Below are 22,760 nucleotides of genomic sequence, written 5' to 3'. Positions count from 1 at the left end.
GTGACGAGACACGCACTGCGTCATTACGTCAAACACGTAGATTCTGCAAGCCCGGAAGTGTTATGTGGCGTTGATTCACCGTCAAAATGGTAAGCATATTTTTGTTCACAAAGCGCTTGTGTTCGCTAAATGATACTTTTAATCGGGATTTAAAGTGTAATCGCATATCTAGGTCCCTGTTGCAGCCCTACTGAGGCACTCAAACATAATGCATAGTTGCACGGTTTTGGATTGAAATAGCCGACTAGCGTTAGCCAGCCTGCTAAACACTTGGCCAAGTAAATAAAAGCAAATGATCACTTTACATTGCAGGTTTTGAACCATGGCCAACCAGCGTTGATCGCAACCTTGTAACTCGTCGTACCGTAGTATCATGACTCATGTGTATAACTTGATTTCTTTCGGCTTGACAGAGATGGGTTGCCAGCACCGTTGCGTATTCTGTGCCACGTAGCTGCAACAGTCCCATTGAGGACGCTTCCACCACATGCACCATCGTTGTATGGGATCTCTTCTTGTTAATAACAGTTTTTTTTAAAGCACATGCAAGGAGTGTGAAGATAAAGTTCATTTGAATGCACTATCTCTGATCATACAGGCAAATCTGAATTATAAATTACTTGTATACGCATTATTACATTACAGGGAATTATTTTTTGTCAATTTGTGGTGTGGGACAGAATGAGTGAGGATTTAAATCAATGTCAAATAAATGGCAATCGCTTCCAGTGTGAATATACCCTAAATATTATTTCTATATTCATTTAATGTATCAACTAATTTGTTATTTTATTCCAAGCTGTGGAGCTGAACCGAATCATGTTTCAATTTATATTGTTTTCTTGTCATTTTGCAGTCAGCCATTTTCAACTTCCAGTCACTGCTCATGGTGATTCTTCTCCTGATATGTACGTGTGCCTACATCAGAGCGCTGGCTCCCAGCCTGCTGGACAAGAATAAGACCGGGTATGTTCCTAATATATGTGCTTGTTTTTCCATCGTTGGCGTCTTATATACTGTATAATACTAGGGCAGATTAGAATCAACAGTCAGACACATGCAGCGGATGTTTTTGTCCAGTCATAGAATTCCCAGAATTTTACACCCCCTATTCTTTGTAGTGACACGAGATAACAGAGCCATTGCCGACTTGAGTCGGAACAGATGAATCAGGCTTCAAGTTGTCTCGATTATCTTTGTGTGCACTGGACTTTCGGGAAACCCTCTGTCGTAAGACAAATATTTTAAAGGTAGCCATTCATCCCCCTCATAGTTTATCTGACTTTGAACTATTAAATTAAGATTATCTCATGCATGCAACTACCAGTAATGTATTTCAAGGCATCTTTTCTGATATCATTGCACTGGGTGGCTTTTGTCATGGACATGTAAAAACGGTTCCAAATATTTCATGTGAGTTGTTGTGGTGAGCCCTGACGGGACAAACCAAGAGTCATAGCAAGAAATTCTTATTATTCTTGGTAGCCCATTAATCCAAATCAGTTCAGAATAATTAACATCCCCTGGTCAAGACTCAACACCACCGCTTAGTCCTCTCTCTGAAGAGAGGTGGAGGATGGAGGAGAAGCGGCAGTAAAACAGACCAAAAAAATGGGTTTCGAAACCAATGTGTGGGTTTAGAAAAGAGTCTTAAGTAGAGATTTAATCATTTCTACAGTGGTAGATATCAAGCTGCGTTGGAGATCCGTGAGATTCCTCTATGAGAACAGAAAACCATAGATGAGTTTTCTGTTTTGTTTGTTGGCTCATCTGTGAGTCGTTCAGTGAGGCACATGCAAATAGTTAAACAGGAAAATGTGGTTTTAGTTCTTTATCATTTCTTTCAGGCTTCTCGGAATTTTCTGGAAATGCGCCAGAATAGGTGAGACCGTTTTATTTCCTAACACATTGTCTCAGTCGTCGTATTGCATCAAATCAGATTTGAAATGGAATCAGTTGTTGTGTAACAGTGGGAGGGATGTTGATATTATTCCTCTGCTTCAGGTGAGCGGAAGAGTCCTTGGGTAGCTTGCTGCTGTATCATCATGGCCTTTAGTATCCTCTTCCTACAATAGACATCCAAAAAGGACCAAGGAAACGGCAAGAACAAGAACAACATGGACAATGACAGCTATTGTAGAAGCACCGCAAGAACTCCAGTAGCTGTTGGATAATGTACTAAGAGGAAAATGCCCTCACTCTCTGTCGCCATGAACCAGAGTACGTTCATTCTCCTGTGGACGTGGAGGGCAATCCTTATTCCATTCTTGTGGATCCTTGTGGGTGGGGCACCGTCAGGAAAGAATCGATTTTTTTTTTTTAAAAATCAATATCTGACGTCAAGCGGTCCACATGCCTCAAACAGTTGTCCAAAAAAAATAAGGGGATAGGATCTTTTGTATTTCAGTTTTCATTGAAATGCTTCAAATTGCAGCATTTGTCGATTTGGTTGGGCCCGAAGGCGTGTGTTTTGTGAACATCACCACCCCGTTGTTGATCGGAGAAATCGCCGTCATATTCCACAAGCAGACTCAAGTGGACGATGGAGAGCCATGTCCAGCGCACAAAGCCCTTTGCTTGTTGCAGTGAGAGAGGCTTTGTGATAACCTCCCCACTGATCTTCCTTTCAACACTCAAATGTGTCGACGACTGTTATCGGGACACAGAAATGAACGCATGCGCAGTAGGACCACTTATTTTGTTGCCACTGTATCTTCCACTCAAACCGTACTAACATACGAGATCCAACACAAGAGTTAGAAAAGAACATGATCGTCATGGGATGGTGATTCCATGTAAACGTCCGTTTTTCTTTTGTCTTTTTGTTTTTCCATTGGCAATGTATTTTCAAACACAATAAAGTCAATGCCACACATTAAATGTACTTTTTTTTTTTTAACCTACCAAACTAGCAAGGATACTGCAGTGTTCAGTTCTCATTTTTAATTTGCTTGATGTTTTATTTTTTACGATTCTTGAACAATAAAAGCAGAGAAATGAGCCACCGAATCAGCAATGCATGCTAATTGTTAAGGGATGTAATAGGCTCTTGTTTTGGATCGCATTAAATTATGCAAGCGCCCCGAATGTTGAGGCAATTCATCATAGATTATGTATCCTGTATGTATGTAAATGTACACTTGAATCATTAACACTGCACTTAACAAATTTATTGCCAGCCCAGTTCAATTGATTTTTGACGTGTAGAGCCGTCAATGGCAGCGATTTGAGTTTTAAAAATAAGAAACTAAAACAACAAAATGAAATGTATTGCAATTGCACATAAAAGTTAAAAAAAATGTCCCTCAATAAACAGATTAAAAAAGCAAATGTCATGATCTTAAAAGTTAAACATTCTTACTTCGACTACCTGGTCATTGATTTTTTTTTTTTTTTCCGCATAGCACTGTCGGGGGCCCATGTAACACTTTGCAAAGTAATGTTCCAATCAGTTGAGATGTGCCTGTAGTTCCTTATTTGGACTTAAAATGGCAGCATTCTTGCAATCGGTCAGTTGCAAGTCAACTTTGAAGATAAATCAGCAGATAATATGCATTCCCAGACAAAATATTTCCTCTTTCCCCTGTCGTGACGAAGCCTAAATAAAGAGGAAGACTTGTTGACTCGCTCACCTTCGATAGTCTGATAACTGTCGAGTGTCCGTATCCCATCACTCCCCCGATGTTCCGTGCCTTGTTAGGGAGCCATGTCGGCCTGCCTTCATTTCGGGCCTCGCCAGGTCGAGTTCAAGTGATGCCTGCCGGTAAAACGGCGATTATCAGGCCACGACACGGGCACAGGAGACACAGAGAAGCAGGAAGCTCTCAGACATCTGTTCCTATCTTGGGTCAGCAGAGATACTCGTGTCAATGAACCACCCAAATGTCTCTGTGGATGAAGAAAGGGAAAAGATACGGGAGCTTTCATCGGCGCTGCGCCTGAGATAGACTCGGAATGCTGCTTGTTTCATCAACAAGAAAAATGCCACGTATTTGAATTGGCATCGGAATTAGTGAATACTCATGCAGGGTAGTGAGTTAATTCTGTTCTTTTCATTTGGTCAAAACGTTTAGAATTCAATGTGGATTTGTCTTGCAATACAATTGAAGGCAGCACTGTGCTCTTGAGGTGACAACGTGTCCTGAGTGTTGGAAATGAATAAAATACAAATTTGCATATTTACGGTTCAGGACCATGGCTGAAAACAACATAAATTGTTTTAATGTTTTTTTTTCCCCTCCCTTGTTTGTATTTTCAATATTTTCAAGAAATATTCCAAATAAATTTGTGTAATTTAGATTAGTTTTTTTTTTTTTTTTTTGCCTTCCTTCAATGTGTGTGAATTGTGAATAATCTGCATGCTTCTTTAGGTATTTTGAAATCTCGGTTGGAGGAAAAACAGATAGGCGAAGCTGTATTATTTTCGCGGTTGTTTTCAAAGTGTGAAATGACTCCTTCAAGTCAATCACCACTTTCAACAATATGATTAATGACATCGTACAACATGAGGTAACATATATATATATATATAGTGTGTGTGTGTGTGTGTGTGTGTGTGTGTGTGTGTGTGTGTGTGTGTGTGTGTGTGTGTGTGTGAGTCCTCGATGGATGCCGGTCTCTTATTTTTCATTTTCTCGAAGAAGATGAACAAGGAGGCCTGAAGAATGTAAAGGCGATGTGGATGACAAGCATCGGACCACAAGAGAGGATAGAAGTCTGGCTCATGACGTGAACGTTCCAACGTTTTGCTTTATTTATCCAATGTATCCCGGCCTATTTTTATCATCCTGGTTTATGTGAATGGTAAACGGTTTCTCGGTTTACTGCTATCCTGGATGACATATTAGTTTGGGCGGCGGCTTTTTCATTTGAAGCCAAACTTCCTCATACACGGTTTCCAAAGAGGAGGAGGATGGGAGGCTATTGGATAAGGCCTTCACTTGGATGGCTTAAAAGGTTTTCATGTGTACGTTGAGAGAATGAAAATTTTAAAGTATATCTGCGATCAATAACAAAATGTTCCTATTAACGAAATCATACCCGCAAAAAATAGCTTGCTTGTTTCTGTTATGTGCGCATGATTTTTTTTTTTTTAAAGCAGAAAATGTCAGGACACGCTCTCATTTAAAAGGCGGGTCCACAAAGCCGTCCAAGGTCAATGTCAGTGGCCATTTATTTGCGGCAGTGCGATATTAAGCTAATGAAGTAATCATGGGCCTGGGTTAGAATTGTAATTGCGAAGAAGACAAGATTTAAAAGCAAAAACACTTCCAACTTGAATCATGGTGCAAGCCTTTTTGTGGAGAGTAGAGTTGGAATGGAACCCACGTTCTAAAATCATGTTAACTTCTCTCGAAATTGCCGTGAATGTCAATACGTCTGCCCGATACATCAATAACGGTTCAGGTAACTCAAAGGTAAAACATTTTCTGAGCCACCTGAAAATGAAAGGTGTTTCAGGTACAAGTGGAATGTGTATATGTGAGAGGATTTTTTTTTTAAGGAAAAAAGTTTTTGGGGTGCCTTGGTGTGAGGGCTTATTTCGGGGTGGTTTTGAGGGGCGTGGGCGGTTTTTGGATGAGTGAGTTTTTTTGTTTTTTTTTTGATCACATATAATAAATCCCCAAACCTGAAGATATACTGTAAATGTTTCATCAGGTCGAAAGACTCCCATGTAACACTCGTCACAATAAAACTGACTGTATTCTAGTATAATATTTAACCGCGTCAACAAAATGATTTTCATTTTATGAACCAGTCTCTCTATCACTTCCAGGAAAACCAAAGTACAATTCAAGCTTGAGAACAAACACGGCCTCTGGAATTTATCAGGCAGTTTTCCAGACAGGAGGTGGAAAAATTCTTTCTTTTACTTCATTTCTCAAGGTCGCCATGTAGGAACACCAAGAGATGATGGAAAAACAAACGCTTGGAAGTTGCGCCATCTAAAATTCTCTTAAATCTCGTCTCCTGTCCCTATCTCTTGATGAGCAGTTTAGATATTAAATGTAACCTGGTTTTGGAATTTTTCAATCAGGTTTATTTCAGTATGATTTCATGTTTTTAGCCAAACAGGAGGAAAAAAAAAGAGAGAAGCATGACTCGGCAGAAATAACATCGCCAAGCTAATTTCTGCTACCATGGTGGTGTTCTCTCTTTTCCATTTTTTCATGATGCGGCACCGTTCTACAAACCACTTGCACAATAGCAAACAATACACATTATTTATTTGTTTGTATTGACTTTTGTGTGGGTTCTTGCTTCTTTATGAGCACGTTTACTTTGGAAATTGTCACTTGACCATGACTGTGATTCACTGCGTTTCAAGTGCCTGCAATTGCCTTTTTTACAAATTAGAAGTCTGGTGCTCACAGAATTCGATTAAAAAAAAAAAACTAACAGCAATGCCCAGATTCCACAAAGCACACTTTGGGAAATGATGAGTCTTCATGAAAAAGTTGAAACTTTCCGGGTATAATTTGCTCATATTTTCATGAAGTGGCACTTTGACACACTGGTTCCATTGTTAGGGTTGTTTTGGCGGCTTGGCTGACGTAACCAAGCAATGAAGTTGACGGTCCACGGGCAAAACACATGTATGACCGCAGCATTTGATGGTGTGAAATGAAAATAACACACCCACTTTGGGAAGAAGAGTCTTGCTGGAATGGAAGCGTTACCTTGCCATCCACCCTGAATTTTGGACATGACAAAATGTTTAAAAAGTATTGGATGCCTGAAAGCTTGTTAACTGAAAATATGTCTAGGGAGCTTTCAATGAAGGAGACCATCATTTTAGAAGAACCTCTCAATATGATTGCTCCACAGTCATACATCAAGCCTTAAAATGCCAACGTGAGTGTCTTAGGAATCTGCATTGTCAGTGAACATTTCTTCAAAAAGAAGTGAAGTGTGCGTGCTTCAAGTCGTTTATTGCTACTCCCAATTGAAGTTTACAGTTTAATAAAACCGAAAGCAAAGAGAATTACATGAGGATTAAAACCACGTAACTTGTCTTTTGAAAATCTGCTAGCCTAATGCTAACGTGCATTTTGAAACCCCATAGACAGGCTAATTAAACTAGCATCGTATCGTGGTAAATCATAAACCTTTAAACAACTCATATTTGAGTACAAACGGTGCAGCAACACATGCAGACATAGCATAACAATACTCACAGGCGTTCATTATCTGTGACTCGTGTGATTTATATTTTTTTATTTTTGTTTTTTACGATCACAACAAAAACAACATTTATGATGCAATGTGTAAAATGTGAAATTACTTGATATGGTACGTAAAGCCATGCTTACATGTTTCTCTTAAAAAACAATATATAATTCATAATCTATTTTGTGTGTGTATTATTTTTAGATGGTTAAAAAACACAGCATTGAATGATGGCCCTGATCATTTCATCATGTTAATTACGTATCATGTTAGGAAATCGTCAACCGAGAGGGAATAAATATGAGTTTGGCTTGTTGCAAATGATGGCTGCGATTTTTATACAACTCCAGCTTCCAGAAATCAAATAGACTCATGATGTTTTATCTTCCTCCCCAATCTTGGCACAAGTTAGTCAGTATAATTACGGCCTCCATGACGTCTGAATTTACAATCCATCATTGTTAATTACTTGCAAGATGTTTCGTTTCAAATGCGTTATTCAAGTTTGTAAAAGGAAGTCGAAGGGTGACGGATGACTTTTGGAGACTCTGATTGATTTCACACCACACACGATGTGCAATCCATCCAGGGCCCGGGCCACTAATAATATCACAACATCTCCCATTTGTAAATATTACTCACTCTCTGACGCCTTGCTATTCAGAAATCATCTGAATCTGAGGGGGGGTGGATATGAGGTGGTTCAATAACTTTGCCCTCTGTAACATTCTGGACAAAACTGCCCCAGATGTCAGTGAAATTCAAAGGCAGAGCATACGACACGATTCACAGGCATATATTCTTTATCTTCGGCCAAAACAACTGGCAACTTGTATTCCTCTGTTTTTGATGATCAAATCTAAATGAAGTATATCTTTCTGTTTCATACAACCATCTGTCCCTGTGGGGAGTTTGCATGTTCTCCATGGGCCTGTGTGGGTTTGTTCTCCACGGGCCTGCGTGGGTTTTCGCCGGGTACTCCGGTTTCCTCCCACATTCTAAAGCATGGCAGGCTGGTTGAACACTCAAAAATTGTCTTTAGGTGTGAGTGTGAGCGCGGATGGTTGTTCGTCTCTGTGTGCCCTGCGATTGGCTGGCAACCGGTTCAGGGTGTCCACTGCCTACTGCCCGAAGACAGCTGGGATTGGCTCCAGCACCCTAAACGACCCTTGTGAGATAAAGCGGATTGGAAAATGGATGGATGGATAGAAAACCATCTGTTGGCCAAGGAATGGACACAAGAAGGAGCAGCGCAGCGCCACTTGAATGAGCATGTTCCATAAGCTACCGAGAGTGTGAGTAGTTCTTCCACGCCTGGTAACATGTTTAAATTAAATGAACTGCTAATGAGCATCACATTGTTTGTTTGTTTGTTTTTGGTACTGTTGAGCTGCGTCTCATGTGAATGTTTATTGTTCACAGCAGCTCCTTTTGAGACTGTTAAAGACAGCCTAAATTACACTTTGATTATTCATGCAAATGTTGCTACTAAATGAACAAAGAAGCATGCAAAAGACAGCTTTCTCAAGAATTACAATGGCCACTTTTGGTGAGCAGAATCTGGGATTTTGTGTTCAAGCCAAACTTTGCGGGATGTCTCACTTTGATATCTCCCCCCCCCCCCACCATTGTTGTTTGTTCGAAGTCATGATAATTTGCAGTCACATTATTGTGTTTCCACATCTGAAGCCACATCCACAGTAGTATGACAGATTTGATATTTAAAAAAAATGACTTGGCAAGCATGTGACTGCAATAGATCATTTACCACACCCAGTCATTTAGGCTTGATCGGGAAATGACTAATAGAAACATATGGGCCATTTTGGGGGACTTTAAAAAAACAATACCAGTGCCTCTGCTTGCCAATAAGTTGGAGCACAAAAAAATGAATTACAGAAGAAACCTTGATTGTGCTGTGCCTGATAAGTAGATGTTCGCCAATAGGCTCAAATGATCTCTTTAATTGACTTTCACACACACACGCACGCACGCACGCACGCACGCACGCACGCGCACACGCACACACACACACACACTCACACACACACACACACACACACACACACACACGCGCGGACTGTCCCAAGTCGATCGCGAGGGGTGTAGAGGAGAAAAAAAAACAAACAACCATTTGTGTGTCTTTGTGCATGTTGGTAATATATTTTTTTGTGTTGATGTGCACGGCACCCTAATTATCCAATCAGTCTCATTTTCACAAAAAGTATTAAAAAATAAAATAAAATAAAGCAGGTAAATCTTTAACCTACAGTGCCACGTGACCTGTGTCCCGGGAGGTTGTCAGCGCTCAGCAGTCTGCAATTGCAGTTTGTTATCAGAGCTGTCATGCTGTATCTTTTATCATCATCATTATTCTCATTCAGAGTTTGTTTCGTGTACAATTCACCGAGGGCACGGACAAAGAATAGGAATCTAGAGGGCCGAGGGAAGCACTTTAAAACGGTAAGTGTGAGCTACTGTAGTTAACATGCTGCAAAAGTGCGTGCATGCCTCCGTGTCGGGCTGTTGCTCATCGTGGCGTGCGTGTGTATGTGCGTGTGCGGTAACGGGTCGTTCGCGGGGGGTTGGTTGATCGAAAAGTCGATCTTTGGTCCAAAAAGTTTGGGCACCCCTAATCTGTGGGATCTCGCTAACAGTATCCAAGAGGGAGTTTTAAACCGTCCTGAAAACTGTCTGTATTTCCATCACATTTTCAGGCAGTTCCAGCAGAAGCAAGCACCTCTTGATCTTGTGAAGGTTCAGGTAAGCACCCCACGGAAGGCTCAGCTCAGAAGGATGCACCAATCATATAAAAACTAAACTGAGAACGTTAACATTGGCCATATAACAGCTCATATTGCTGTGACTCACAATGAAATGTCACTGACATGATTTGAGGAGGGTTCGTGAGTCACTCATCAAGAGGAAACTTTTTTTGCACAACACTCAGTAGTACAATTTGTGGCACTTTGGTGCGTAATTGTGGGGAGTTTCCTCGAAAAGTTAAGTCACATGACGACAACAATATTAATATGAAGCAGAGACAACAAGCGGGGATTTCCACAGCATTAGAATCAAAGTAATGAAATTAGGATGAGTTTTCGCGTCTGGTTCGAATATTCTGTCGTAACCCTAAAATGTTGAGACGTTTTGAACAAAGAACATCGCAAAAAGCCTTTTTGTTGCTGATGCTTGAATTAAGCACAGGGAGGCGGCAGTGATCCGTTTTAAAATGCACCTGAACAATCCACGTTTTATTTCATGTTAAAAAAATAAAAAGTAATTGAATGGTCACCGTTTAAAATATACGTCCAAATTATATTGATTTTGGAACTTAATTATTTTAAATACGATTCGTCTCAAATATTGTCGATGTAAATACACAATTTACGCTTTTTAAAAATGAATAAATAAACGTAATAATGTACATTATTTAAAAATGTAACAATCAAAATTTATTTCAGTCAAAGTCATTATATTCTTGTTCAATTATGAAGATTTTAAATACTAATAAACATTTTTGAAACTTGTTTTTACCTTTTGGATTAAGTTTAAAGCAAATTAAATTAGTATACTTTTATTCATTGCATCAAATTATCATTTGAAAATAAATGTAAAATAAATAATACATGTTAAAGATTTTTTTAGAGGAACATTGTATTTTTTCTTTATTATTGAAAACCATGCTGTTATTTTAAAATTGGAAAATAGACTGCATATACTATAACAAAAATATAAACCAAATATTTCAGTAATTATACAAATTATTCACATGATAGAATTTTTAAAAAATCTAAAATTAAGAAGAAGAACAAGCCGTTCATAATAAATGAACTGTTGCATAAACTTTATTTTGAAAAAAAGCTGACAGGAAGTGTTCGGTATTGTCATCGGTGCTGAAAGTGTTCAAAAGTTGAGGACAACTTCTTCCAAACAGACACTTAGCAGAAAGACACAAAGGTCAGACTGATTTATTCATAAAAAAAAAAAAAAAAAAAAAAAAAAGCCCCATTTATACTTTGGAAAAAAAAGTATGCAGTATTAATCCATTTTCAAAAACTAATGTTCTCTTTGGCCTATGATTGATCGTAACTCAAATTTGTTATATTCTTGAATTTAGTTGGTAATTCATTTTATGAGTGCTCTGATTAAACTTTTTTTTTAATCAAGTTCACTTAATATTTATTGTATGTTGTACAGCAGACTATACGTTCTCAAACCATGGATATAAAAAGTTAACACACCCCTGTTCAAATGCCATATTTTTATCATATGGACAATATAACCAAAATAATTTCAAAACACTTTCCACCAAAAAATGTGACCCATAATCCTTGCATCTCAATTGCAATAATGAATAACTATTCATCCATTTTCGAATCTGCTTATCCTCACGAGGCCCACGGGCGTGCTTGAGACGATCCCATCTGTCTTCATGGAGTAGGCCACCATGAACTGGTTGCTATCTAAAAAAAAAGAATAATTTCAGAATGTTTTATAAAATACAAAGATTTAGAAACATTGTTTAATCAAATTTTTAAAATGCCACTGTTTTTTTTAAAAACTGTGAAATCACTCCTTTATGATTTGAAAATTATTAGCATGTACTGTCCATGTCGTTTTCACAGCTGACAATGTGGCTGAGCCAGATGGGACAGCGCAATCACTTGTGTCTCAAGCTGGCCGCCCTGCTGGCCACCCTTTGTATGCTCTCACTAATCAGTGGGATTCTCAAGGTGGGCTGGAATCCCACTCCAGGTATCCTCGGACGCTACACTTGGCTTGACTATGATGATGATGACGACAGCCCGGAGAAGGCGTGCAACTGCTCTGCCATCTTGCGGGGCGAGCGGCAGGCACTGGAGCAGGCCAAGTTGTTGACCCTAACCAAAGACTTCCGCAAGCGCCTCAGTGTCCCTGACCAATTTTACGTGAACGCCACTAAAGACTGCAGGTGAGGGTTTGTATATTCTGTACCGCCCGCCCCCCATCTAAGGATATAGGAACAGCGAGGCCACATTGGGGTTTTTTTGTTTGTTTGTTTGTTTTTACAGACTTACAGCTGGATTGCTTTCATGTCAGTAACAAACCTGAACCCCTAACCAAAGACTTCCGCAAGCGCCTCAGTGTCCTTGACCAATTTTACGTGAACGCCACTAAAGACTACAGGTGAGGGTTCGTATATTCTGTACCGCCCGCCCCCCATCCAAGGATATAGGAACAGCGAGGCCACATTGGGGTTTTTTTGTTTGTTTGTTTGTTTGTTTTGACGGACTTGCAGCCTGACGGCTCTCATGTTAGTAACAAACCTGAACAAGTATGTGAATCCTTTGGAGTGACCAGAATTTTTGCAGAAATTGGTCAAAAAAATTTGATTTTCACAACGGTGGGCCAAGAACTGTTCTAATATTTTTCAGAGTCTCTCTCCTACCACAGGAAGTTCAAGTCAAGCAGGAAGTATCTCACATTCCCCCTGAGCTGGGAGGAGAAGGACTTTCCGCTGGCTTACTCCATGGTTGTGCATCACAAGGTATGGTGACAGCAAACTCGTACATCTTCAGGTCTCATTTGCTGTGTTTGGGAATTTGGCAGACAGTGTTGTGCCTCGCCGGGTATTCCAGTGGACCAAGGGCATCTTTTCATTACACGCACCCGGCACAGCTGATAATTTGGTGGAAAAAAAAGTAGACTAGAATTGAGGCTAGCTTGGAGCAGGTCTAAGTTGTGGTGCAGGTGATGTAATGCAATTTTGGCAGATATAATCGAGGCGCAGGTTGGCAAACTCTATGGACATATGTGGTGAATGTCATCTTATTTCATTCATAAATATAGATTGACAGATAGAAGACAACTTTATTCGGTAAATAAAGGTGTCACTGTAGAAGTCCATCTACCCCGTTTCTTTTGTAGGTTCAGAACTTCGAGCGTCTCCTCCGGGCCATCTACGCTCCTCAGAACATCTACTGCATCCATGTGGACCTGAAGGCGTCGCCGTCAGTGCTGGCTGCAGTCTCGGCCGTGGCCTCCTGCTTCCCCAATGTGTTCCTGGCCAGCCGGCGAGAGAGCGTGGTCTACGCCGGCTGGTCCCGGGTCCAGGCCGACCTTAACTGCATGTCCGAGCTGCTGGGCACAGGCGTGGCGTGGAAGTACTTCATTAACCTCTGTGGCCAGGACTTTCCCCTTAAGACCAACCTGGAGATGGTGCGGGCGCTTCGGGCGCTCAATGGCGCCAACAGCCTGGAGTCGGAGAAGATGCCCAAGGAAAAGATGTGGAGGGTTCAGAGGGTTCACCAGGAAGTGGATGGACGCATCAAGGTTAGACTGTAGAAGTAGAAATAGCATTGTACCTCGACCAGTAATATTTTGTGTGAATTTGACAGTTCCTAAATTTAAACTGTTTATTCTAAAAAAATATTATTATTATTGTATTTATTGTATTAAATTATTTAGACAAGCTGAAAGGAGAAGAAGAAGATTGTATTTATTGTATTAAATTATTGTTAATTTATTTAGATTACAATTATTAAAATATTTTTTTAAGTCCGATAATTGAATATTCATTTATCTAATACAATTTGTTGACATCCAGAATGTGCTCTCAATTGTAAGGTGAAACCAGGTTAAACACAACATTCATTCCTTTAAGGGGCGGTGGTGGTTGTTGGGTCATAATAAAACATGGAACAATTTGACTTTCCCTTTGTGTCAGGGGGTGGGAAAGGTAAAGGAGCCGCCGCCCTTCCAACTGCCCATCCTGTCAGGGAACGCCTACATTGTGGTGACTCGGGGCTTCGTCCGTAGTGTTCTAGAGGACCGGCGTGTCCTGGCCCTCATAGAGTGGGCCAAGGACACATTTAGCCCCGACGAGTTCCTGTGGGCGACTGTTCAGCGCATGCCTGGCGTGCCCGGCTCCATGTGGGCCAGCACCAAGTACGATGTGAGCGACGTCTACGCCCTGGCTCGGCTGGTCAAGTGGCAACATCACGAGGGCGAGCGAGCCTCCATACACGCCGTGTACCCGCCGTGCAACGGCATCCACGTGAGGGCCATATGCGTGTACGGGGTCGGCGACCTGCAGTGGATGCTGAGGCAGCGGCACCTCTTTGCCAACAAGTTTGACACGAACACGGACCCTGTCGCCATGTACTATCTGGAAAAATACCTGCGACAAAGAGCACTCGCCCAGATGTCTGGTTGATTGCAAATCCTGCTGAATTTACAGTGATCTGCAAGAAGACCAATCGTCACGGCCAGCACAAATCATGTTGATGGTGCACTGGCCTGCAAATTAACTCATATCAGTCTGTGGGGGGGTTTTTGTTTGTTTGTTTTTTATTGCTACGTATACCGAATAAAACATAGAGACACACTCGACAAGGGATGAGCAGTCTTTTCTTTATTTTACAGTACGAAGATGACGGCAGAATCCCAAATAAAAGTGTGGAACGCACACACGAGACTTCGTAAACAATTCTTCGGTCACACATGCACACACGCGTGGGAAGGTCATGCACAAGTAAGTCACCGCAGACACATTCAAGTGCTAGTTTGCTACCCCAAAGACTTTCACAGTGATAGAATGTATTAGTAGAGTAAGCCGCATTTGAGATTGTTGACCGTGGTCAGGTTCGAATCAGGGGGTGGGACAAAACTGTCTTTGACAACACAGGTATCAATATTCACATTGCCGTCACAGTTTTTTTTTTTTTTTCTGTACGCGTTTTCCCTTCTTTACATATATTGTACGTTTTATTCCAAAAACGGATTATTGCATCAGAATTGTACCGTGATACTAACTTTACTGTGTTAATATTACTTGTGTACGATGTTCCCTTATTTAGTTTCGTCGATATTGTCATGTATAGCACATAGTTTGCCTCCACTTTATATTAAAGCTGTCCGATTGTTTTTCTTTTACATTCAATTACCCAGATATCAAAATCGATCGTAGATGATATTCTTCCAATACGTCACGTTGTATCGTGGTATCGTGGTATCGTTGGCGGTATTTTGCGATGACACGCTACCACAGGGAAGGCTTTTCCCCAGTCAAAGTCAATCCAGTCATACCACCCCTGATTTAAAGCGATGCTTGGTCAATGACTCGTATTAGTCTATCGATAAGTACAGTACAGAGATTTATTGTGTGCGTGTGTCTGTATGGATTTTTTTTTTGTAAACTCCGACATTGTTCAAATGCATGAGACGTTATTTATGGTCAGAAATGCTACTAATACAGTAGAGTGAAAGAAAAGGCATATTAGTCAAGTGGTAAATACACAGTAATAAATGGATTCCAATGTAAACCTCATTAAGTGCAGACTTGCAAGCACCTTCCCTTCCACGTACAAATTAACGTGGTTCTCTCTCGAAGCCTCGACGAAAGCTCCTCACCGTTGGCGGGAAGATGGGCAGCCACAAGTGGACCTCTCATTTTGTCAAATGGCCAAACTTCTCTTTCTGTCAGACCTGGCAGACAGGAAAAGATAATGATTAATGGAGATCAGGATAACAACAGCATCGTGGTACATCGGCGCGTGCGCACATAGGCCCGAGGTGGTGCTCAAGCACTCGGCCTTTTGCTCTGGAAAGAGAGTGTCCTTTTTGCAGCTGCTCATTGTTTTTCTTCATTTATAATTATTCCAAAAATTAAAATCGCTCTCTCTCGCTTTCTCTGTCATCAATTCCAATCAAAATTGTTTTGATATCTGACAAGCATTTATTTAAGGAGAATTTTATATACGCTCCCGTTTTGCCCCCACAGCCCACTTCGTGCTCCTTTTGGCTTTCGTATAGTTGTTCATTCATTCATTTTCCGATCCGCTTTATCCTCACAAGGGTCGCGGGGGTTGCTGGATTTTAAATTTTAGAGTGTTCAATCAGCCTGCCATGCATGTTTTTGGAATGTAGGAGGAAACCGGAGTCCCTGGAGAAAACCCACGCAGGCCCGGGGAGAACATGCAAACTCCACACATGAAGGCCGGAGCCGAGATCGAACCCATGACCTCTGCACTGTGAGGTCGACGTGTTAAACACTGGACCACTGGGCCGCCTCGTATAGTTGTACGTAGTGATAATGATAGTTATATACTATCATGCTTTTGTTGTTGTTGTTTCAATATATATTTTTAGTAACATATCGTAGATATTGTTTTCTGTCATAGCTACTGTGTTGTCGTTTTCTCCCAATAGAGTGATTATCACCGTATCACGGCACTGCCCTTGTCATACTTTTTAACATCCATCCATTTTCTAAACCGCTTATGCTCACAAGGGTCGCGGGCGTGCTGGAGCCCACCTGTCTTTGGGCAGTAGGCAACCCATGACCTCTGCACTGTGAGGTCGACGTGTTAAACACTGGACCACTGGGCCGCCTCGTATAGTTGTACGTAGTGATAATGATAGTTATATACTATCATGCTTTTGTTGTTGTTGTTTCAATATATATTTTTAGTAACATATCGTAGATATTGTTTTCTGTCATAGCTACTGTGTTGTCGTTTTCTCCCAATAGAGTGATTATCACCGTATCACGGCACTGCCCTTGTCATACTTTTTAACATCCATCCATTTTCTAAACCGCTTATGCTCACAAGGGTCGCGGGCGTGCTGGAGCCCACCTGTCTTTGGGCAGTAGGCCATGCATGTTTTTGGAATGTGGGAGAAAACCCAAGAGAACATGCAAACTCCACACAAGAATCCCCAGAGCCGGAATTGGACCCTGCACCTCTGCACTGTAAGGCGGACGTGCTAACCAGTCGCCCACCGTGCCGCTACTTTTAAACAAGCAATAATCGTGCAAATGCTGTATCGTATCATGATACCACCGTGTATTATGTTGTTGCTTATGTAGACTTACTTTCCTGAGGCGTCCTTTAAATCTGAGTCCAGCCTGGTGTGTGGCGTTGCAATAGAGGGCAGAGAAGAGAGGTTAATGAGGTGGGGGGTTTGTTTCAGGGAGACCTCATTATTGTTTGTCGATTAGTAGTCCGTGTCGACTGTCCCACATGAGTAGGGTGCAGGAAAGTGGAGTATAGATGATTTTTTGTTGTTGTTATTTTTAGCTAAAACATAAAAGTTGCATTACATTTAGGATGGGACAAAAGCAGGAAGCGCAGCTGTAACGATAAAAAAAAAAAAAGAAAACTCTTGACAAGCAAGGAGGATTCAGTTAAGAACAAGGAGGCAAAATTGAGAAAACTGGTTAATTATTCCAAAGAACAACAGAAAGGAATTCTCAGGGTGTTTAAGCATAGAAAAGTTCCAGAAGAGTGCGTGGCGCAATGGTTTCCAGGCAATGACACGGTCGAGGGAAATTAATCCACAATCTGTCATGATTGGACCCTAATGTTGACTTGAAACTACTGTCACTGCTTGGGGAGTGACTCCATCACAGATCTGCAAAATGTTGCCTCTCCATCAACTGTAACTGAAATAAATTCCGTTGTACAAAGACTTTTATTGTCTTGGTTTCCCTGGACAAGACAGTACTGTAGTGTCAGTGTATATACATGTGCCTTTAAGAGGCGGGACCTGGTGGGGCAACTTTGCATATGAATGTCTGAGGCGTGAGCTGTGGTGGACAGCAGCACATGCTCCAGTGCTGTCCTGGCAATTATAAATGAATTGAAGGTGCATTGGTGACTGTGGCTCTCCTTTCCCATATGTGAGGGCATTACAGTAAGTACACTGTAAAACCTACAGAAAAACAATCGCTTAAAAAAAAGGATAATTCCGTTACAGCGGGAACACCATCATTGTGAATAGTTTAATAATTTAATCAATGAATGGACCACAACCTATGCTGGAAAATCACCTTCATATCATTTCAAACTCATCTTACTCACCCCGTACATGCACATGCATTCACGACTTTCTGTAACTTTCACTAACAACCCAGGCAAAGAAAACGCAACTAGAGGAATTTGCGAACAGTTGGCAGGCGCGTCTCAACATACAAACCGCCAAGTGAGCAGAGAAGGCAAAGGATTTAAAGCCACAAATGTAACAAGTGGACTTTAGAAACGTTAATGAACTGGTGTGTGGCTGCATCTGATGAAGGTTAGTACAGTGACCGGCGGCTGCTCGGTGCTTTTTACCTCATGCATGCAAATGTGTTTGCCGCCCTCTGTTGGTCATACCTTGTAAAGGGGACATGGAAAATCAAGCTCAACAGACAAAGTGAGATTTTTACCAAAGGCCTTTTTTGTCACTTGCCCGCAAGGATGATCTTCCAATTTTCAAAACAAAATGCATGCAGAAAGTATTGTGTTGGGTGTCGGGGGGTACTTAGGGTGTACCTAATGTGGCCAGTTGGTGTATACTAACCAGTGCGAGTGGGCCTTCAGGGGAGCCGTGGTTATCAGTACAGTACATGTATGTGGATGTAGGATTTTTTTTTTTGGGGGGGGCTTCAGATTTGATAGTGCCAGCTGATATATAAAGTATTCCCGGTCAGACTGATTTCAAATTCATCCTCATGTCAAAGTGCATGCCCTCAGTGATGTCAGCATGTTCTCATCCTAGGTCTGGTAGGTCAGAGCAAAACCTTTTGTGTGTTCTTGTCAGATAAATATTGATTCTGGACCGCTTTAGATGATATACATGGCACAGTTGTTACGTTTTGTTTTGGGGGTTTTTTGTACAGTATTGATGGTTTCTACAATTGTGAGGTGGTCGTGGTGGCATGAAGAGGTGGATTCAGTCGGGGAGGTACGTCCCCACAAAAACTCACTTAATGATGCTGGGCGGAATGTGGACGTACTCCATGGGGATGATGTGTCCCAGCTCCTGCAGGTTGCCCACATACTTGATCTTACTGCTGAATTTGGTGCTGAACACAACACACAAAACACAATGTTTTGATAAGCGTAGAGAACTGTAGATTGGCTAATGGCTATCAACCAGAGTTGGCAAAAGTGTTCACGCCCCGTACTTAAGGAAACTAAACTAAACTAGAGTAAGCACAGAAACCTTTGCACTTGATCGCTTCCCATGACTAATAGAGTAAAAACAGAGACACAATGAACCTTATGAAGGGTCTGGTGATGCCTAACAGTGTTCTGATGAACCAGGAAGGATGGACAATGATGAACATCTTCAGGTTCTTCTTCAGCCTGCAAGAAGTAAACATCATCATTGAGACCAGACAAAGAGCCTAAAGCAGAATACAGTAGGTAGCACCTGGATCTTAAGTGAACAGCTTCAAATGGTGACGGCAACCCGAGTCCCATTGCTGGGATGATTGTGGATCAACCAGAACACAAATTAAGAGGATGTTAGGAAACAGGATGAAGGAAGAGATGAACGAAGGACGAAAAATGTTAGGAAACAGGATGAAGGAAGAGATGAACGAAGGAACGAAGGACGAAAAATCCAAGAAAGAATGGAGGAAAGGGAGGAAGAAAGGAAACGAAGCAGGAACAAAGGATGGAATTCAGGAGACAAAAGAAAGGGAGAAAGGACGGATGAAGGAATTAGGGAAGGCAGAATGGAAGGAAGGCAGGACGGTTGGAAGGGAGATCAAAAGACAGTATAAGAGAGGGTAAGAATGAACGAAGGAAGGTACCACAATGGACTCAAAAACCCCTAATTTGAAACCTTAACCCTTGTTTAATACCCTAAGCCTGGCTTGAAACCACGATCTTAACCCAGGCTAGAATCCCTAACTTGTTGATGTTCCACGAGAAAAAAAAAAAAAAACAACAGGTTAAAGCCACAATATATGGGGAAAAAAAATTGTCACCTCCGATCAATCATTTGGTAGCACTTCTTCATCCATGTGAAGCCAGGCATCCTGCGGCGAGGTGTGGCGCCGTTCAAGTAAACAATCATGTAATCCTCTGCCACCATGAGCTCCAAGGTGCTTATGACGTACCTACACAGTACACATATAATAATACCACGTCAGGAGTTGGAGTCGGGTTGGGTGTTTAGGCAGCAGAGTGTTTTTTTCATTTATTGCATGGTTGCTTTTCAATCCTCCTGGTGTTCAAATACAAGGCTGAAAATTGCATCTGCCCCTGTGGCTCCCCTTGCCCACATGGGAGGGCATTACTTTAGTAATACTCAAAAGCAAAAAAATAAATAAAACACAAAAAAATGTCAAGGTAGCAACACATGCGCTGGGTTGGATTGTGTGAGCATTGGGTTAATTTTACCCAAGGTTGGGTTAAATATTTTGGATTGAAGGTTGGATTTGGGTGGGCTGAAGAACTGAAGCTGCTTGCTATTTTAGATCGGTGAAATATTCTTCGAAAATTTTTGGAACAAGGTATTTATCATGAACAAAAAAAACTAAAAAATACAAATAAAATATACAAATTTTCATTTCAGCCCATATTGGATCCAGTGCTGGTTTCAAAAATTCACCCAATTTGGCTAACTTTTAACCCAGCAGTTTTCAAAGTGCAGTATTAGTAAGTGAAGTTTTCCTTACAAGAAGAGGTTTTCCATGACATAGTTGTAACTATCACAGTCGCTGTCAGGCAGGAAGCAGGCTGCAAACACGATGATGGCATTCTGCTCGGCATAATAACCTGACGAAGAAAATCACGAGCGTTACACATGGGAGGCATCAAGAGGTTGCGAATATGTGCGCGTCAACACCTCCGTGCGAGATGACCCTCTTGTAGGCCTCGATGCACTTCATGTCGATGCGATGCTCCTGCTCGCCGATCACCACACTCCTCCACAGTCGACTTTCCTCGTGGCCCTCGCGGCCCCCTTCCGGCGGAACGGTGGGGTCACGCTCATCTTCCGACGTGTCCAGCTCCTCGATGTCCACGTCCAGGTCGTCTCCGGTGTCCACAGCCGCTTCCTCCTCGTCTGTGTCGAGGGCATCCTCAGAGAGCAGGGAGCCCTCGCTGCGCTCCAGTGATACGTTCATTGGCGGCGCCGACAACTTACGCCTCTGACTGGAGCTCGATGCGTCTGCAGAGGAAGGAGGGTCTGCTCCAAAGGAAAGTGGGAGCTTAGAGAAACTATTAATTGATATATTGCTGCTGACTACTGTAATTTCTCGAGAATAACACACACTCTAAATATTATGCGCACCCTGGAAACAGTCCCTAAAAAGCTGATTTTTCTTGTGCTCATGAATATTACGCTCCTCCAATTTGCATCTTGTTAGCGAATCTGTAGGGCGGGGCAAAAAGAGTGTAATTTGGTCACAAAAATAGGTCCAAACAGAATATCTGCCTTGAAGATAGATTGGCGGTCATCTTCCAAGCAGACATTTTCAGTTTATATCCAACTGTGAACTTTTTTCAAACTCCCAATGAACGTTTCAAAGTTTATTAGTACCCTCTACTGGTGGAGAGTTGATCCTGCAGTCAAGCTTTGGGGACGGTAAATGAGCAGTGTCTTGCCCAGCAAGCCACTCTCATTGAGCCCTAACCCGGCCACAATGTTAGTTTAACGAACATCACAAGTCACAAAGTGTTTCGATGCTCAAAATTTGAAGTATTATCCACAGAGTTTTTGTAGTTTGTTTTTTTTCAAAGAAATTTTAATTGGATTGAATGAAAATAACCTGCAAATGTCACACCACAGAACATTTGGTTATGTCACTTGATTTTTTTTCAAGTTAAGTCAAATCTTACAGACACGGCATTAATCATCTTAACAGAAAAAAATAGAGCTTCCCCAAAAAAGGGTATCCTGCAGTCAAGCTTTGGGGACGGTAAATGAGCAGCGTCTTGCCCAGCAACCCACTCTCATTGAGCCTTAACCCGGCCACAATGTTAGTTTAACGAACATCACGAGTTACAAAGTGTTTCGATGCTCATAATTTGAAGAATTATCCAGAGTTTTTGTAGTTTATTTTTTTTCAAAGAAATTTTAATTGGATTAAATGAAAATAACCTGCAAATGTCACACCACAGAACATTTGGTTATGTCACTTGATTTTTTTTCAAGTTAAGTCAAATCTTACGGCATTGATCATCTTAAAGGAAAAAAATAGCTTCCCCAAAAAAGGGTGCAGTAAAATGTTTAATCAAATATTTTTTTGTTGGAACAACATTTCTCGTTAGCATTTTTGGGGTCAAAAATGACTTATTTTCTTGCAGGTGCGAACCTCTGTAGCGTGTTTGGGAATTTGACAGACTGTACTGTCCCATGCTGGACCCCCGGCCGAACTGATTAAGTGGATGAAAGTAGACTAAACTTTAGATGATCTGAAAGCAGGTCTAAGTGGTGGTGTCTATTTGCGAGAGGTGCTTATTTGTCTCTTAAAGGGACAGTAACAGCTTCACACAACTTTAGCTGTGTATAACCATACCTTCCCTGTTCTCTGCATCCTCAGCTTCCTCACTGGAAGTCCCCCTCATCATCATCCTAGTTGTCGAAGTCGTCGTCCCTGCTGCTGGGTGGTCCTCGTGGTGTTGTCGTCTGCTCAGAGGCACAGAAACGCAATCCATGACATATACAACCACCACTATCGCCAGGACCAGCATACACAAAAAGACACCGCAAAAGCCAAGGAATAAAAACATAATCGCTCAACTGGCTGAGACATTTTTTGCACAAATGAAGTAAGTCTTCATGGCAGGGTGCACCTGTGGGATGGGGGGGACCATTCGGGACCG

At 41.5% G+C, this 22,760-nt stretch overlaps 3 protein-coding genes across 5 annotated transcripts in view; 2 read left to right on the top strand and 1 right to left on the bottom strand.

The window, feature by feature from the left end:
• The first annotated feature begins 1 nt into the window (after position 1).
• tmem167a (transmembrane protein 167A) lies at positions 2-2,875 on the top strand. The gene is made up of 4 exons (XM_019878027.1): positions 2-89; positions 857-966; positions 1,848-1,882; positions 2,005-2,875. Exons 1-4 carry the CDS (start codon positions 87-89, stop codon positions 2,073-2,075), a joined length of 219 nt encoding a protein of 72 aa, XP_019733586.1. The 5' UTR covers positions 2-86; the 3' UTR covers positions 2,076-2,875.
• Positions 2,876-9,596: 6,721 nt separating this feature from the next.
• Positions 9,597-14,620, top strand: LOC109520688 (glucosaminyl (N-acetyl) transferase 1). The gene is made up of 6 exons (XM_019878085.1): positions 9,597-9,634; positions 9,890-9,933; positions 11,799-12,124; positions 12,607-12,700; positions 13,081-13,485; positions 13,880-14,620. Exons 3-6 carry the CDS (start codon positions 11,805-11,807, stop codon positions 14,366-14,368), a joined length of 1,308 nt encoding a protein of 435 aa, XP_019733644.1. The 5' UTR covers positions 9,597-9,634; positions 9,890-9,933; positions 11,799-11,804; the 3' UTR covers positions 14,369-14,620.
• Positions 14,545-22,760, bottom strand: part of LOC109520687 (uncharacterized) — a 28,335-nt gene continuing 20,119 nt past the window's right edge. For 2 of the 3 annotated variants that reach the window (XM_019878082.1, XM_019878084.1), the window contains 9 exons: positions 22,454-22,563; positions 20,779-21,120; positions 20,609-20,708; positions 19,916-20,047; positions 19,200-19,286; positions 18,905-19,003; positions 18,270-18,311; positions 17,030-17,062; positions 14,545-15,639 (listed from right to left, as the gene is read on the bottom strand). In XM_019878082.1, the coding sequence (XP_019733641.1) occupies positions 15,609-15,639; positions 17,030-17,062; positions 18,270-18,311; positions 18,905-19,003; positions 19,200-19,286; positions 19,916-20,047; positions 20,609-20,708; positions 20,779-21,120; positions 22,454-22,563 (976 nt within the window). In that variant the 3' untranslated portion in view covers positions 14,545-15,608. The remainder of the gene's footprint in view (positions 15,640-17,029; positions 17,063-18,269; positions 18,312-18,904; positions 19,004-19,199; positions 19,287-19,915; positions 20,048-20,608; positions 20,709-20,778; positions 21,121-22,453; positions 22,564-22,760) is intronic. The other variant, XM_019878083.1, reaches the window with a different exon arrangement.

Source organism: Hippocampus comes, unplaced genomic scaffold (genome assembly GCF_001891065.2).
Source record: "Hippocampus comes isolate QL1 unplaced genomic scaffold, H_comes_QL1_v1.1 scaffold13, whole genome shotgun sequence".
NCBI lineage: Eukaryota > Metazoa > Chordata > Actinopteri > Syngnathiformes > Syngnathidae > Hippocampus > Hippocampus comes.
The sequence above is the reverse complement of the archived record's forward strand: the minus strand, read 5'-3'. Positions and strand labels throughout refer to the sequence as shown.